Source organism: Microcebus murinus, chromosome 5 (genome assembly GCF_040939455.1).
Source record: "Microcebus murinus isolate Inina chromosome 5, M.murinus_Inina_mat1.0, whole genome shotgun sequence".
In the NCBI taxonomy this organism is placed as follows: Eukaryota; Metazoa; Chordata; class Mammalia; order Primates; family Cheirogaleidae; genus Microcebus; species Microcebus murinus.
Window position 1 is genome coordinate 35,387,905 of NC_134108.1, and position 18,319 is coordinate 35,406,223.

Below are 18,319 nucleotides of genomic sequence, written 5' to 3' on the forward strand. Positions count from 1 at the left end.
CTTTAAAAAGTTTGAGGACCCCTGCAGATGGATAAGGACAGAACTGAGCACTAATCCTGATTTACCTGTTTTCATCTCAGTGAAGTTATACAATCCCTTTGAATCAAAATTTGCATATCAGTCAAATCATATCTGGAGATGAACATTTTCTTTTTATCAGGTGTTTGATGTGGGGGTAATCTGGATCAGTTTTCACAACCCTTTTTTATAATCAGGGCATGCATAAAGAGGATAGATTAATAGTTATACTCAACCCTGTGGTAAGATACTGGTCATAGCTAAAGGTGACCAGCCCAAGTCTCTGGCCATCTCAATCCCTGCCTGGCCCCTACGAGGGCTGAGCGGGTCAGTATCTCTGGCATGCCTACCCAAGCCATGATAGTGTGTCCAGCAATACCAGTAGTGTGGCTCTGATTACAAATCAATACATATAAAATGCCCTGGTATGGGGCCAGCACATCATGGACACTTTCACCTCACAGGCTTAGGTTCCAACTGTTAAATGAAAGAGTGACTTAGATTTCTCAAAGGCCTTTGGACTACATATTAATAATTCCACTTCCTGATATTCCAGAACATAACTGCGCTCATAACAAAGTATCTTTGGGAAAATGTACTATTCCAACTTGGACTGTTGTGCTTGTTCCTTCCTCCCTGAACAAGAGGAACAGCTCACCTATGAGGGGGTATCAAGATGAGATATGGGTGAAGATAAAGGTGTAGGCAGGCACAGATGTAAGATCAGGAATGATTTGTTATTAAAGGAATGTCTGAGTACTCACTATGCAAGGAACTCTTTATACATTACCTCAATATTCACAGCCACCTTGGTTTCATTTTGTGTGAACAAGAAAGTGTACTAAGTGTACTATGGACACTTAATAAAAAAGGACAAACAGTGGGTTTAAAGATCTCCTCCCAGAAAAAGGGAATCAGTGACCAGCCATTCAGCTCCGGGCTCTTTGCTGTGGCCCATTTGGGCTTCTCCCCAGTTCCAGCTGGGACACTTCCTTCTTCAAAACCATCTTGTTAGTGGGTTATTACTGGCCACATTAAACCACTGAAGAAACGTTGGGTAAAGGAAGCGTAGAAAACTTGCCCAAGGTTATATACCAGAGTGTTATATACATTAAGTGTTCTGATGAAGCAGAGGTTCAAGGTTGAAGAACCGTCAGGGCAGAGGATGGGGATGGGAGCTATGTATGTTCTACATGCCACATCCTGTATCAGGCTGGACCTGAGGGGGGTGGGTAAGAGAAGAGAGAAGGTGGGAGTGGCAGGTCTGCTTTTCACGATAAGCAGGGAATGGCAGAGGTGGGAAGCCAGCAAGTAGAGGGAAGAGGGACTTACATGAACACCACAAGGTCTGAAGAGTCTTTATCACTCAGCGTTCACTCACAGGCCCTCTCAGACCTTATCAGAGGGAAAAAGTACACTTTCCACAGAACACCACTTTGGGTTAACTGCAAACGTATTTTGGATGTCTTGAATTAACCTTTCATCTTGAAAAATATGCTTTCACAGAATTTTCAAACACACATACAGACGGCATAGAGGGACCTACACAAAAAATCACAAACACCAAATAATGTCAAATGAGCACAAAAGAAGACAGCCCTAGCGGGACTACTGAATAAATACCTGTGTTCTAATTACCGGGGAGGGAAGCGGGAACAGAGGTGATAATGAACAACATTCACCCCAGAGGACAGTATAATTTGTACAGAGTACAAATAGCACAGAGAGTATAATTTACTTTAATAATTCTGTTTTTCATTTGGTTTTCAAGATCATCAGGGATCAAGGCATTCACACGCATACATAATATACTGAATTTGTGTATACAAATTATTTGCAAAAACATAGGAAAAGATTTGAAAAAGCTTTTCTAAAATAAACAACTGGTATAAATCTACACTAAAGCTCCTGAAAACCAGGTGGAGCAGGGTCAGGAGATCCTGAAGATTCATCAGGACTTATCCAGAATAAATCTGCTAGCAGCGATACTAATCCACCCTTCTATTTAGAGTTACACAGGCACATTTCAAGATAAATTATGAGAAATGAAGGATTAAGTGACCCTCAAATCACTAATTTCAATCCAAAATTAGCAACATAGGGTCTTTTATAAACTTACCTTTGCTTTGATCTTAAATTGGGGGGGGGAGAGAGAGAGAGAGAGAAAGAGAGAGAGAGAGAGAGAGAGAGAGAGAGAGAGAGAGAGAGAGAGAGAGAGAGAGAGAGAAAGAAACATCAACAAAGCAGGGTTAGAAAGAATTATTTACCAAACTCAATGATACAATGTTTATGAAACCACATGATAACACACAAACAAAACATTGGCTAGTTAATTACTCAGGAGAAAAAAGGTAAGGAGGAAGGAGGGAAACAGTTAAAAAGCAATTTTTTAGGCTTTCAGATACACAACGGTGGTGGCAGGCCAAACATCAGGGCAAATCTTCCTTTTGATTTCCTCTGAACACTAGTGGAGATCTGTGTAAGGTGGTATAATTTAGAGAAAACTGTGCTTGCATCAATTTGGCCTTACCCTTGGCCTGACTTTACATTCCTCCTCAGAGATCTCACTTGGACTGCCCTTAAGTACACTGCTCCAGAGAAATCTGCCCTATGTTGTCAGAAACTGGCTTATAAGTAAGTTCTGTTGGTAATTATGATTTTGTCCGTTTGAAAAAATTTATAACTTTGGCTGGCTCTTTTCCAATTACGGGTTTTTGGGTTTGCTTTTTGCTTTTAATAGCTTGACCATTTCTGGCTTCCACTGCACCATAACATTGTAACAGCTAAACTACAGGTTTGTCAGTCTGTGTTCTCTCGCTCTTTCTTTCTCATTTCCTAGTAACATATATGTCATCTTATTATTTTAATAACACCACTGATTTTTGTCTTAGTCCTACTGTCCCTACATCCCAAGGTCATACTTCATCTTTGGGGATATGTTTTTCTTTTCCTTGTTAGAATAGTTTTCAGATGAGGTCAAAGTAAGCATGACAATTAAATTTTACATTTCTGAGCTGAAAAAACTATGTTGTTCCTCCAGAACAATTTTGGCTTGTATTCCGAGTCTAAGGTTCCCCTTACTCTACATTTTAGGATAAGAAGAGGTTAACAGTGAGCAAGTTGTTCATGAACCAGCAGTTACTGTTCTTACTACAGGAATCGTTAAGTAGATAGTGAGGGATTCCAGGTCTCCTATGGACAAAAGTGGATGCTTTGCCATGGTACACTTGTCCCACCCTAATCCTCTCCATACCTGGGAGAGGAGTAAATACCCTACAACTCTGCCAATCACAAATAACTTAGTGTGCCAGCTGCAAAAGAATGCAGCGGATTCTCTAGCCCGAGGGCCAATTGGCATAGGTATAACAGAGTCCGGAAATTCACAGAGAACAACCTTGCAGGTGTAGTTAAGACTCAGGTCATGTGACTCCCAACTGTCCAATCAAAGTGGTTCCAATGGTGACGTCTAAGCCCCAAGGGAGGTCCCAATCAAGATTCAGGCCATAACCACATCCTTTTTCTTGCATCCTTCCTTTTGCTCTCACTTTGCTGTGACAATGGGTCTGGTCGTCTGGCGTATGTATCATGCTTTGTAAACCTATATCTTGCTCTTGCCCTATAATCCTATCTTTCTCTCAACAAACCTCATTTTCGTGCTTGCCTTACTTTGGTCCAGCTGCTCATTATTCAGTCATAAGCATGTCAAGAACCGATATTTTTGTAATCCTAGCACTCTGGTAGGCCGAGGCAGGTGGATCTTTCGAGCTCAGGAGTTCGAGACCAGCCTGAGCAAGAGCAAGACCCTGTCTCTACTAAAAAAAAAAAATAGAACGAAATATATAGGAAAAAATAATCAGGCATGATGGCACAAGTCTGTAGTCCCAGCTACTCAAGAGCCTGAGGGAGCAGGATTGCTTGAGCCCAGGAGTTTGAGGTTGTTGTGAGCTAGGCTGACGACACAGCACTCTAGCCCCAGCAACAGAGGGACACTCTGTCTGCCTCAAAAAAAAAAAAAAAAAAAAAAAAGAACCAATATTTTCACACTGAAACCTGACACATTCAGTTTGGATTCAGTCTGAGAAGGCACTATAGCTTTTAAAATCACTACATAGTGCATCAATGGCGGGGGGTAGGGGGCAACCCATAGAAAAATTAACTCAAAATGGATCACAGACTTAAATATAAGACAGAATACTATAAACCCTTTAAGAAAGAAATCAGGGGAAAATCTTCAGAATCTAGAGCTAGGCAAAGAGATGTTAGAATTGACACCAAAAGCACAATTCATAAACGGAGAAATGGATAAGTTGAACAACATCAAAATTAAGAACTTTTAATGTGCAAAAGACTCTGTTAAGAGGATGAAAAGACAAGCTACAGACTGGGAGAAAATGTTTGCAAACCCCTTATCTGACAAAGAACTAGGTTTCTAGGATGTATATTCATAAAATATACTCATAAAAAAACCAAACAATTAAAAATGGGGAAAAGACATGCAAAGGGATTTTACTGAAGAAGATATACAGATGGCTAATAACCACATGAAAATATGTTCAACTTCACTAGCCATTAAGGACATAGAAATTAAACCTGCAATAAGATATCACTACATACTTATCGGAATAGCTAAAATATTAATAAAAAAATAGTGATAACACCAAGTGCTGGAGACAATGCAGAGAAACTAGATCACTCATACTTTGCTGATGGGAAAGTAAAATGGTACAGCCATTCTGGAAAAGAGTGTGGCAGTTTCTTACAAAACTAAGCACACACCGTTTGGTCCAGCAATTGCATACTTTGACATTTATCTCAGAGAACTGAAAACTTATGTTCACAAAAAACGTGTACACAAATGGTCCTAGCAGTTATGTTAGTAATAGCCCAAACTGGAAACAACTCATATGTTCTTCAATGGATGACTAGAAAGCCGTGGTACATCCATACCATGGAATGGTACTGAGCAATAAAAAGGAACAAGCTATTGATACACTCAACAGCTTCCACAGAGCTCAAGGCAATTACACTGAGTGAAAAAAAAGCTAAATGACAAAGGTTACATGCTGTATGATTCCATTTATACAATATTCTTGAAAATGACAAACTATAGAGATTGAGAACACATTGTCAGGGTGGCAAGTAGAGGGAGGGAGGGAGGTAAGTACAGCTACAGAGGAGTTGCTTGTGGGATCCTTTCAATGGAATTGTTTTGTTTCTCGACTATGATGGTGGCCACACAAATCTACATGTGGGTGTAACTGCACACACTAAACACACACAAATACACACATACTACGAGGGCTTGTAAACCTAACAAAATCTGAACAAGGTTGGTAGACTGTATTAACATCAATTTCCTAGTTGTGATATTATACTATGGTCTTGCAAGATGTCATCATTAGGGGAAACCGAACAAAGGATACAGGGTATCTATTACTCCTTTCAACTACATGTGCATCTACAATTATCTCAAAATAAAAAGTTATGTAATTCTTGTTTATTCTAAATAGCCTATCTTTCTAACATCTCATCCATTATATACCTGATTTCTTCCTTTCTCAATCTTGTTACTCTCTGTAATCCTAATAGCACAAAACATTTCACTAAAATTAGTAGTTTAACACTTGCTTTCCAAAAACCCTTATTCATGGTTTATTATTCCTAACTGGAGCATGCCCTGTGGAGATGGCTCTATGTTTGAATACTGACTCTTATGCTGCATGATATAGACAAAATACTTTCTGAGTCTTAGTTACCTCACTAGTAAAATGGGGATAAAGTAACCTATGCCATAGGTTTAGTTTGAAGATTATAAAATAAATAAAACACTTAGTACATGGTAGGTCCTTAAATTGTTTCTTTCCTTTTCCTATTAACAAGCTAAAATCCACCTTAATTGCTGCATAAAAACATCAACGGCAAACTTTGGTTTTAGTTCCATGGCTTGTATTTAGAAAACAGAAAATGCATCTTTAATGAGCATAGACTGGGGGTTGGGGATACAACGAGGCTAAATTCAGTCCTTAAGAAGTACTTCAACTTAGGAGAATCATTATGATCATTTTAAGACTACGTTTTCTCAGTTTGAAAACATTCTGGCTATCAAAATGACTTATAAATGTTTAGCATATCATTTGACTGCCAGATAGATGTTTAACTCTGTAAACAGTAACCAATCAAATATTAGATTACATCTCTTCAGATATCAACAAGTATGTGTGTGTGTTGGACAAGTTCAATCCTTAAAAATGATACTGATTCAAAATATAATTTTACCCATTTCACCTACTTACAAAAACATTTTTTTAATGGACTCCCCACAAGGTGATCAGCTTTAAATGTGTCAGATTTTTAGTTACAGCTCAACTAATTAGGCTACAGAGCAGCAGGAGCTAAGCACTCTGGATTTTAAATTCAAGGTAGATTCTTAAACATAAGATTCAGAGCAATTTGCAGGTCAGTGCATAACAGCTGGCTTCTCTGAGCAGCACTGCCTGAGAGAACTGTCAAAGATAGAAAAGAACCAAATGTTACTCCTCTAACATAAATAAGAAAATGGACAAAGCAAAGTATATTTAACTTCTACTAATCCGCTCTGTTTATAAACAGTCACAAAACAAAAAAGGCCAAGTAATACTTAAGGACAAAGTCCCTCAAATATATATTTTTTAAAGTACTGATATAATTTTGCAAAGTGAATGCTTACCGAGCAAAATAACTTTGTTTCCGTTCCTTCTTCTCTTCCTTGGTATCCATAATACACAATCAAAAGTGCAAAGTATTTGAAAAAGTCCTTTTTTTTTAATCAATGAGTCATAACCCTGCAATAGAAAATAACAAAGCAATTGTAAATTTTAAAGTGTGTAACAGCCAACATAAAGAATAAAGCAGAGCAGAGTTATATATCCCAAAACAAGTGAAAGATAAACTTTAACCAGGAAACAGTCACGAGTCAAATACAAAATGCAAATGCCCACGGCAGGGAGGGAGGTAAAAGAAAAACACAAACCCACAATTAGAATGGAGATGTTAAACTATAAAGTAAAGGGCTGATGGAAAACTGAAGTATTTTCCTCATAATTAGCAAACATTTTAAGACATGCCAAAACAAAAACCTTCACTGACTTTATGAGATTGTAGCCTAGCTACGCAGACACTATTTAAAAAAATTTTTGAACTCATAATCAAGCAATTAATAATGAGTATGTCTCATAGACAATTATGTAAAATGGCTCTTAGGTGTTTTACAAGAATGTTCTTTCTTTAAAAATAAAAATAACCTCGGCGCTCTTATTTTATTTTCGGAAACATGCCAGCAAGTACATCCCACTCGAGCAAATGTGGAAACAAAGCACAAAGACTCGGGAAGCTATTCCTCAGAAATTGGTGGGGAACCTGCAGCCTTGGGGCCACATGTGGCCTTCCAGATCCATGAGTTCGGCCTTTTGACTGAATCTAAATTTTATAGAACAAATCCTTTTAATGAAGGGATTTGTTCCGTGACGTTTGGATTCAGTTGAGAGGCGGCACTTGGGGGTCTACAGGGCCACACGTTCCCCAGCCTTCGGCCTGTGACCCTCACCTATGCTTGCCAGAAGTCGTTTAAACCTATAATAAAAGGTTGTTCCCTGCTCAATCTTTCCTAAAGACCAGTTTCATCATGCCACTCCCCTGGTCAAAAATTTCCAATGTCCACTGACCGCCCGATTCACCAATCAAAATTTTCCACAGAGCACTAACACTCCTAAAAATCTGGCCTTTCACCCCAAAGCAAAAGTATATTCACCAATAAATTTAAATAAAAAAAACAAAGTGTGTTCACAATCAAAATTATCTACTAACTTGTTTCAGTCCAATAAACAATTTAATCCACAATACATATTACATGAAATGTACTGTGATAAGTACCAGAGAGTAAAGCTAAATGAGACGTGATATGTGCTCTAATGGTATTTACTGTCTTGCGGGGGAGACTGTTAGGATTTCAAGACAATCTGATATGTACTATTATGGAGGAGGCAAAGGGTGCCATTAGAGCCTACAAGAAGAACACCAAATTAGCTCACTTTTGCCTTTTCACAATGTATATACTTCAAAATATCACGTTGAACATAATAAGCACATACAATTTTTTTCAATTAAAAAAAAAAAAAGCCTTACACAGGGCCCACCCCAGGCACTCCACACATACACACACTAAGGGCTTCCCAGGTAAAGGGTACAAGAAAGTAGGTCCAGATTGAGGAAAAAGCAAGAAAAAATAGTTCTCTATTGTCCCAGGGTAAAGTGAGCTGACAATGAAGACTTGGGAAGGCTCAGGGCCATGGAAGACCTTGTATGCTACGCTAAGGAGCTTGAACTTAATGCTAGCTATGCACTGTGCAATGCCCACCTGCTTCACTGCACCTTGTCAGACATCACTAAGTGATCATGCTGAACTCAACAGCTGCACTTGCAGAGGCCACTACAAAATCCATCAGAGCTGGTTCATGAGATAAAACCAATGTTCAAATCCCTGATGCATATGAAAGGAAGTCACCAAAGGTTTACTTTAACATGAGGGAGTGTAGCATAATCAGATTATAGAGGTAGAGAATGAACTTGAGAGGATTAAGGATAGGGCAAAGTAGACTTATTAAAAATTATAGTAAAACTAGTTTATAGAGGAAGGCCCAAACCTAGGCAGCCATAGTTGACAAAGAAATGGGGGGGAGGGGCAAATTCAAGAAATACTTAGAAGGCAAATGAGTTGAGATTTGGTGACTCATTCAACATAGGAAAGGAAAGAATGAAGAATGCCCTCCAAGTTTCTGCTTTAGGGATTAAGTGGACTGCCATGCCAAGGATATGATACAACATATATGAAGAGGGCAGACCGTGTGTGGGATGAAGGAGATGAGAGATTAGTTTTGGACATGTTGCCTTTGAGATGCCTATGGGATAGTCAGCTAGAGACAGTCACCGCACGTTTGATTACATGGAAAGCACAGAAGAGCAGTGAAGGCTAGAGAAAAGGAATTAGAAATGATCAACATATGGTTGCAGTTAGGAAAAAAAGAAAAAAACAACATACAATGGTGAGATCACCCTGGAAGCCTAACAACTATGCACACGGCACTGTACAGAAACAATGGGGCATACAGTCCTAACTCTTACTGGTTTATCTCCCTGTCCCTGATGTGGGCTTCACCCTCAAGGAGTTTATCATCCAATGGAAAAAATAAGACTGTGCAAGTAACTAAATCGTAGGGTAGTAACTTGGAGCTATCCAATGAACAATACGAAGAACCCAGGAGACACAAAGCTCAATTATGATTGAGGTGATAAAATAAACCTTTCAAAGTGGTTAGAATTTCTTTCTTTCTTTTCTTTCTGAGACAGGGTCTCACACTGTCACCTTGGCAAGAATGCAGTGACATCATCATAGCTCACTGCAACCTCAAACTCCTGGGCTCAAGTGATTCCCTGCCTCAGCATTCCAAGTACCTGGGACTATAGATGCACACCACCATGCCCAACTAATTTGCCTATTTTTTGCAGATACAGAGGTCTCCCTCATGCTCAGGCTGGTCTGGAACTCCTGGCCCCAGCAATCCTGGTGAGGATTTCAACAGGTTAAGATGAGAGACAGGGCATTCCAGAAAGAGGAACACCTCAGCAAAGGGATGGAAATGAAAAGAGCAAGGCACATTCAAGCAAGGAGGACAGAGTGGCTACCAAGTAGGGATAGAGAACTAACCTTGATGGCTGGTTAGTCATGTAATGCCTACCATAAGTCATTTATTTTATCATATTATACATATGTTATCTCTTTTAATCCTTATAATCACATTAGAATTGGGTATCCTTATTTACATTAAACTGAGGCTGCGAGATGCTAATTAATTGCTCTAATTCTACAGCAGTAGCTGTGGTGGAGCAGGGATTTACATCCAGTTTGGTGCACACTCCAGTGTCTTTCAATACCTTTGGAGCCAGAAAGCATTTGGAAATAAGCTATAAAATTAATCTGGAATCAACAAAGTTCAATGCCTCAGCATAGATTCTGCAAGTTAAGATGAATGTAGCTGGCCACCAGAAGATGGGGAGTGGTCACAGAAGACCTCCAACAGGACTGTATTAGTGGAGCAGTGGGAGTGGAGGCTGTGTTACAGTGAGCTGGGGTAGTTAGTACTCATTCAAGGATGCGGGTGATAAAAGAAAGAAAAAAAGTAAAGATGGTGGCTGAGTATCCAGCTCTGATGAGCTCACTCTCACACTATGGTTTGAACCGCTGGGCTCCTCCCCATCTCTGTACCTTCACCCTTACTCTTTCCCCGAGCTTGAGGTAACCTTGCTATGCTCCTCGTCCTGACCAGGTCCAATATGAGGCCCAGTTCTGCTTTAGAGCCTTCCCTGACCACTGTGTGCCCGTCCCTCTCCTCCTTAGGAGCTTATGTCACATGTCACCCATCAGTTACTACAAGGCACTTAATCATACACTGTGTGACAATGACACTTTACTTTGCCTCCTCAGCTCCAAGGCCTGAGTTCCTTCCAGTCAAACACTACCATGTTTCACACTTTCCTTATACTTCCCTAAATACCTGGCATGGGAGTAGGCAGACAATCCATATAAAAGCTAAGCAAGGAGTTAAATTAATCCAGAATTGGGGAGTAAGGTCAATCATATAGCTGACTGATACAAATCCAAGGAATCCTCCCAAATCAAGAATTAGGTAGAGAAGGGAGATACAGACTCATGCCAGCCTCCCTCAGACTCCAGAAAGGATTAAAATTCCAGGCTCTCTGCCCTGCCCTGGGCCAGGTGGTTTGTTTTAAAGTTCATCTCCTGCATGCCACAAATATGTAATGATCTTTATTAAGTTTCCCCTCATGAATAAAAATGAAGTCATAGCAATCTAATTGGAAAATTTTTATATTGCAAGCAGAGCCAGAAACTAATATTTGGTTCCAGAAGAAAAATATTAACAAAAATAAGCACAAGAGAAAAAGATGAAATGATCCAAGAACTGACATCTGGTGTTGCTGCGTCTGTTTAGAACTGGTAAAGCTTTTTTTATTTTTCAATATTCTATTAGATAAATGAAAAATATGCTAATCTTTGGTTTAAGTTTCTAGAAATTTTCATATTCCTTAAACAAGACAGATGCAGTCCTTTCAGGTTTAGACACACCAACAGATTAAACAGAAAGAGCTCAGCAGAGGATACCGTAAAAGTGATTTGCACAGAACACCACACAGCAGCCTTCATGCTTCGCTGAAGAAGCAGAGATCCCTAAATCAATCTCTAATGGGAACTACATTTTCCATTATAAGTGGTTATAATGGGCTTCTTAAAAGCCCTTCATTCAATTAATGTTGACTTTCCCTCACATCAATACACTCTGGACTCATCCAAACACTGACTTATAAGAGTATCCTGCACTTACGGTGTACTGCAAACCAAAAAGCATTTTATGAGAGAGCACAAGATGAATCTTGCATCTAAATATTTCTTCTTTCACTCAAATCAGGATAGTCCATTAAAATCTAAATTCAGTTCATTATTCAAATAAAAATAGCACATACAAAATCCTTACCTCATAAGAGCCGTGTTGAAAACAAACTTTTTCTGTATTACCAGCATAGTGTTCCCTATTTGAGATCATCACACCATTTAAACACAATTTAAGGAGAGAGCTAGCAGAGAATCCCTAATTCCTTCTAACCAGTGTGGACCCACACAGCACAATATGGCTTTTTGAATTCACATGTAACACGCTGAGCTCCTTGAACATTCACGTGTAACTAGTCAGGACGAGAAACAGCAGTGTATCCGTGATGCCTGTCAACTGTTTTCCCAATAACATGTTTCCTAATACACAAATGAAAGAATGACAGGAACATGCTTTGAGGCTTGGTCACACTGAGTCTGGCCACTTAGGGAACAGACCACAATGTACCTTTCTATGAAGACATTTCCTCCTAGAAAATACTTACGCTTATACCAAACTATGACAGGTGTTCAGTCCCTCTCAAAGCCATACTGTCATCTGAAAAAGGAAGGATATTCAAATTTTGGTGTTAGCCAAGGTCAGAAATTTGAATACTTTAACAAGAGAGAAACCTGGGAAGAAGGGCATAGAGCCAGACATGAGCATGTGCCACAAACTTGAAGGGGAGCAAATAGGAGACAACACCCCAAATAAACAAATGTGTATCACAAAAACAATGCAACAGCAACAAAAAAACAAAATGTAAGGGTGACAAAGTTTAAAAGTTATGCCTGAAGCAAGAGGATGATTAAGGACAGTTACCAATCTGCTACTTGGGAAACCGTAGGAAGTCTTTGGATGGCAAAATGAATGAAGAACTAATCAACTCTTCTTCCATTGTTCCCTGCCTAGGGAACTAAAATTTGATGTGGAAAAAAAATCAAGTAGATGTGAGTTTCAGTGCTCTCTTACCTAAGATGAGTAAAGAGATAACATTAAAGCTCCTAGATGCTCTAAATGAAGACTAATCTCTGGACTGGATAGATCATTTTATAAGTTCTAAGAAAAGAACATGCAAATGAGAATTCTAAAAAGTCACTGACAGGTTCAGGAATTGTAAGAGATGGGGAAATGCCAGAAGCATTTGACTCTTTTAGTCAAATAAATGCATTTTAATTTTCAACAAAAGTTAGAAAGGGGATCACGCAAACTACACATTGAAGGAAATCACCTAGGTCCCCAGGAAAACTTTAGAAATGATAATTAAAGGCAAGATGGCAAGGACTTAAAAGAGGAAGCAGTAAACCCTGAAATCCAGAATGTTTCCAGAAAACAAACCATTCTGCAGAACAACAAACAAGTGAATCCCCTTTTGGAACTTCTACCATGGATTAAGTACCCTGCTGCAGATAACAAAAATGAAGACAGCATTCATAAGTCAGGAAGCTCAGGAAGAACACAACTGCACCCTATCAGCTGATAAAAGGGGAAGTGGTGAGTGCTCTGATGTTGGGAGCCACAGAGCACAGCCAGGGAAACAGCTTACTCTACCTGGTTACCCTGCCTCCAAGGGAAGGAGTGTCTGGGCAACATCACAAGTGATACTGGCACTGGGCTATGAAGGAGTGTCCCAGACCATGAACGCAGAAGAGGCTGGGCTCATCAGGCAGAATGAGGAAGTGCACGCTGCAGGGAGGCAACGTGCAGTGCTCAGGGAGTCCTGAGTGATCTGGTATGGCTGGAGTGCAGGCTGGCGGAGGAGAGTATGTTCAAGGAATGCTGGCTCAGTCAAATTACACTGACCTCATTTCCCTCTTCGACATATCTATTATACTACTCTAGTGGATCAGGAAAATGAGGTAATAAACACGGTGTAACTCTACTTAAAAGGCATTTGATAAATTTCTCTTGTCTGCTTACGGATAAGGTGGAGAATTGCGGGCTGCAAGTGGAGGTGGATGTTTGTTTCTATGGATCGATGAAAGAAATCATTGAACCACTGCATCAACAGGTATTTGCTGACTGACTGACTAACCTCAACTCAGAGCTGGGAGCTGACCTCCATCCTCAACCTAGAGGGAGGACGTTAATAGCTTAACGCGGCATCCTTTGCTGGGCCCTGTCCTCCTCAATAACGTTACCACTGACTTGAATGAAACTAGGGAGACCACCTTATCAGCCTTTTGGAGGAATAAATAACAGCCTGGACAATAGCATTAGGATTCAGAAAGCCCTCAGCTGTCTGTAGAAAGTAGTCAATTATTATGAGGAGGAATTTTCCTCATGAATCTCAGTTCTACTGGTGAGCTGCTAAGGAAGGAGCAAGGTAGAGCTTGGGGGGTTAATATGATTTGCAGTTTTAGATGCCAATAAGATCCCTACACCCAATGGTGTGATTCTGCTGCATTAGTCCCACCCCTTAACAAAAACACTAGTGCAATCAACTCAGAATAAACAGAATTGTGCTAGTCTGTAGCACCCTTTTTGAGGATGCGAATATATCAGGATTACTGCATTTAGCTTTGGATCTCACACTATAGGAAAAATATAGGGAAATTAGAGCAACCAGAGGGTTCATTGACATAAAAGTAAATTTTAGGAATATTAGTCAAAGGAGTTGATCAGGTTTAGCTTGGAGAGAAGACTTGGGATTAAATGACAACTGTTTTCAAATATCTGAAGAATCTTCATCCAGGAGAGGATTTAGGCTAGATAGATCTTCAAGGGGTATACCTAGGACCAGGCATTAGATATGGAGGGAAAGAGCCTGTGACTCATTAAAGAACTGACAGACAGATACAAAGAGCCTGCAGATAAAGTGGCTTCCTTATCATCAAGAGGACTGAACTCAAGCTGAGCGACCTTTTGCATGATTGCTGTAAAGGGATAGTTTCCAACCTTACCATACTCAACATCTCACCTAAATAAATATATGTCCTTTATAATAATGAAATTCACAGATAATGTAGCTTACTTACATACTTAATTTTATAAAATCAATGTAATGCCCAAAAGGAAAGTAATTGATAATAGGTATTTCAATATGTAAATTCTCAGGCACAAGTTCATTAGAAGACATAACATAGATTCATGTAGATCCTATAGATGTGAAATCCCCGAGAATAAAGGACAAATCTTGGTTTTCTTGGACTGTCTTACTCTTTGAAGGGCATTTGGCACCTCTGCTTCCATCTAACTAACTGCCAGTTTGCATCTCCCATAACCATGCCAACCAAAATGCACTGGGGGATTGGTACCAAACCCACTGAGAACCACTACTGTGAGGAAAATCAAGCTCTTTGGGTAAACTAATATTTTAAATTCATTTTTAAATTAAATTTTTTAATTTCAAAAATTCCTGTAAAGCTGAGATTTTAGAAACTCTACACACTTGAGTAGTTCTGTTTCCAATATGCTGTGTTTCATCTGAATAACACTTAACCACGCATGTTATTAAGGTAGAACAGCACTTTTACTGCAAGACAGGCCTCCACCACCTACAAGGTATGTAGCCTTGGGCAAGTTACCCAATTTCTCCAACCCTCAGTTTTCTTATCTGTAAAATGGCTGTTATAGAGATTTAATGTGTAGAGTCTGGTGTCCCATGGAACAGAAAATTCTACCCACTGAGATTTCAATGAATTCAAATATTCAAGTGTTCATGAAACACTACTTTCAACAACACCTGGAGAGCTATATTCAAATGTGTTCAAAATAGAAAAACCACATGGTGAACTAACAAGCTAGGCAGGTCTAATGAATACAAAGATGACAGAAAGTAGCAATAGTTAAATCTTTTTTTGAACATTAACCATATGCACCAAAGTTTGTGTTCAATACTGTTACACACAGTTTAATTATCTTTATGACTGTATGAGGGAGTTAATATTCTCAATCTTTTTTCAGATAAGGAGTCTGTAGTTTAGAAAGATTAAAGAATTTATTCAAGGTCAAGCAACCATAAGAGTTACAGCTAGAATGATCAGCTGTCTGACCCCAAAGAACCACTTATCATGGCCTTTAAGGCTAAGCTGTAATCACACAGAATTTTCACATCAACTGCTTGGTTCTTTCTAGATTTAACCACAGTTAAAAAAGAAAGAGGATCAACCCAGCTTTCTGGCCAATTGTCCTTTAGGATGTAAACACTGACTCGTATTCGGGTTAGCCATTACTATTCATACTAAATGCACTGTAGTGAATAAGTCACTACATTCAATAAATATTTATCACATCAACTAGGTTTTTGAGGAGCTAACTGGAAAGCATATTGCCTTAGTTCACTAAATTAAATGAATTACTCCTTAAGTTTTAAGAACAGAAGTAATGACATGTCCTTGAATATGCTCTTAGCGGTTGGCAATTTTTTTCTGTTTCTGTTGTTTTGAAATGTAATCTTCCGCCAGTCTAATTATTTCCCCACAGAGAAAAAGAATCGGTAAATACAAAGAATCAGAATTTGGAATTTTTTTTTTTTTTTTTTTTGAGACAGAGTTTCGCTTTGTTGCCCAGGCTAGAGTGAGTGCCGTGGCGTCAGCATAGCTCACAGCAACCTCAAACTCCTGGGCTCGAGTGATCCTTCTGCCTCAGCCTCCCGGGTAGCTGGGACTACAGGCATGCGCCACCATGCCCAGCTAATTTTTTTATATATATAGCAGTTGGCCAATTAATTTCTTTCTATTTATAGTAGAGACGGGGTCTCACTCTTGCTCAGGCTGGTTTTGAACTCCTGACCTCGAGCAATCCGCCCGCCTCGGCCTCCCAAGAGCTAGGATTACAGGCGTGAGCCACAGCGCCCGGCCAGAATTTGGAATTTTGATTAAAAAAACTTATGGATTGTAAATTACAAAAGTCATTTTTTTCTAAGCTCTAAAATTATAGCTCCTTTTTAGATCTAAAAATTATGGTTCTATAAAATTTCTACCAAAACTTTTTAATATATTGAATGCATTCACTCATTAATATTCATAAAATATAAGAAGTCAGTTTTGAAAAGTTCTACCTGTACACAAAGACAGATTAGAAGGGAGAAATCTACACTGTCATGCAGAAAGTTAATGGAGGCAATGGAAACAGAACAGAGTACTCTGCTGATCTAATCTTCCAGCCATAGCAGAAAACTTCCTCTTTCTCACCATCAATCACTATTTACTGGGTACCTACTACATGCATGTTTGTTCCTCACAAGAGCTGGAAAAAAACGTGATGCCTGCATCACCCACAGTGAGGTTTCTGGAGACACCTGCTACTATTGCTCCAGCACTGGAAGATAACTTCAGAGGATCTCCAAGACAAATCAAAAGGTGGTAGACTCCAAATAGCATCAATAAACAGTCAACAAAGGAAAAAAGGTTTGTTCTCAATTACTTCTGGAATTCATTTTAACATCAATCACTATCAGTCACACTCATTCCTAAAATCATAGGGTCTCTGGCCCATTTGATTTTTTTTCAGACATCTTCTAACCCTGGCCCAAAAAGGGACTGGCTCCACGCTGTTCTTGTGGAGTCTCTTTATGAGTATAAAACTCAATCTCATTTCCCAAAGCTTCGCAGAGAATAGGTGCTGATGTGAATCACTGTACTAGCACCCTGTGCTCACAGCAGATGGGTCCTGGTCTTCTACCACGCCTTCCTCCTTCAATTCCAGGAAAGAAAGAAATATGACCAATAGTTACTGATACTACTATCACTATTACTGCCATGATTAATAATTATTATTGTTTGGTGCCTCACCGAATCGTAAACTGTGAGACAGCATCTATTTGATGTATCTGAATTAAGAGTTAACTGATGAAAAAAAATTTTGATGAAAAAAAGTATTAAAAATTAAACAATGTCTTTTCAAAAAATATATAGTATATGGATAGCAAACACTAGTTTTCATGAATTAAATTTGAGTGTCTTCTGAAACTATCAGTAAGACACAAAGTTGACTTTACCAGGTAAACTGCCACTTAACTAAGGAAATGGCCATATGCTTTTTCTCTGTAGATAAGATCTGCAATTAAATGTATTTTCAAAATATACTGACATACACTCAGACTTGTAAAAATGCAAAATAAAAAATAACTGATTTATTACTCTTTTTAATGTGCTTTCAGCATATTTATTCACATGGAGACTATAAGTGGCAATAAATAATTTACACTTACTCCTTAGTGCCCTGAAACATTTATGAGTAATTTTCTTCAATTCAGTAAGCATTTACTAAGAACTCATTTTATGCCTACCACTGTACTATTTATCTAAAACCTATGAATATAAAAAGGACTCAATATGCTCTAAAGAAACTTCCATTTTTGACAAGGGGCATAAGGTTTACATAAACAAAACAATCAGAAAAAAAGAGTTTATGAAATATTTATGATAAATAAAATGCATGATATACAGAGGAAGTGCTAATGGGAAGTGAGAAAACAGCCAGGTCACATGCCCCAGTGCTGTTAGGGAGGGTGTTAGAAGAAGGATATCTCCAAAAACCACCAGTCATGGGTACATTTCAATAGTGCTGCACAATCAACAATCACATCTGTAAACAGTTTTTATACTTAATGAAAATATTCTCTATCAGAGCACACTCCACAGGCTAGCAAGTCTACCAGATTCTGCCTTAGATGTGTTGAATAAGAACAGACAGAGGCATGCACTGCTTTGGCTAACACTGTCTAAAATGTGGTACATACACAAACGTGGGTTCAGGAACAAGCCATGACAAAAAGTGTCTAAGAGACAGAAAACATGCTCAGTGTGCAAATGAATCAGCTTTCTGAAGTACTATGACTTCTTGGAAAAAAATTATGTATATGATATTCAATTATAATT

The 18,319-nt window shown here is 38.9% G+C and overlaps 1 protein-coding gene across 8 annotated transcripts in view; it reads right to left on the reverse strand.

Moving 5' to 3' along the window:
- NCOA7 (nuclear receptor coactivator 7) overlaps positions 1 to 18,319 on the reverse strand; it is a 141,238-nt gene that overhangs the window by 110,765 nt on the left and 12,154 nt on the right. For 7 of the 8 annotated variants that reach the window (XM_076002988.1, XM_076002986.1, XM_012777504.3 and 4 more), the window contains exon 2: positions 6,725 to 6,839. In XM_076002988.1, the coding sequence (XP_075859103.1) occupies positions 6,725 to 6,774 (50 nt within the window). In that variant the 5' untranslated portion in view covers positions 6,775 to 6,839. Of the gene's footprint in view, positions 1 to 1,350; positions 1,561 to 6,724; positions 6,840 to 18,319 lie in introns of those variants that run through there. The other variant, XM_076002991.1, reaches the window with a different exon arrangement.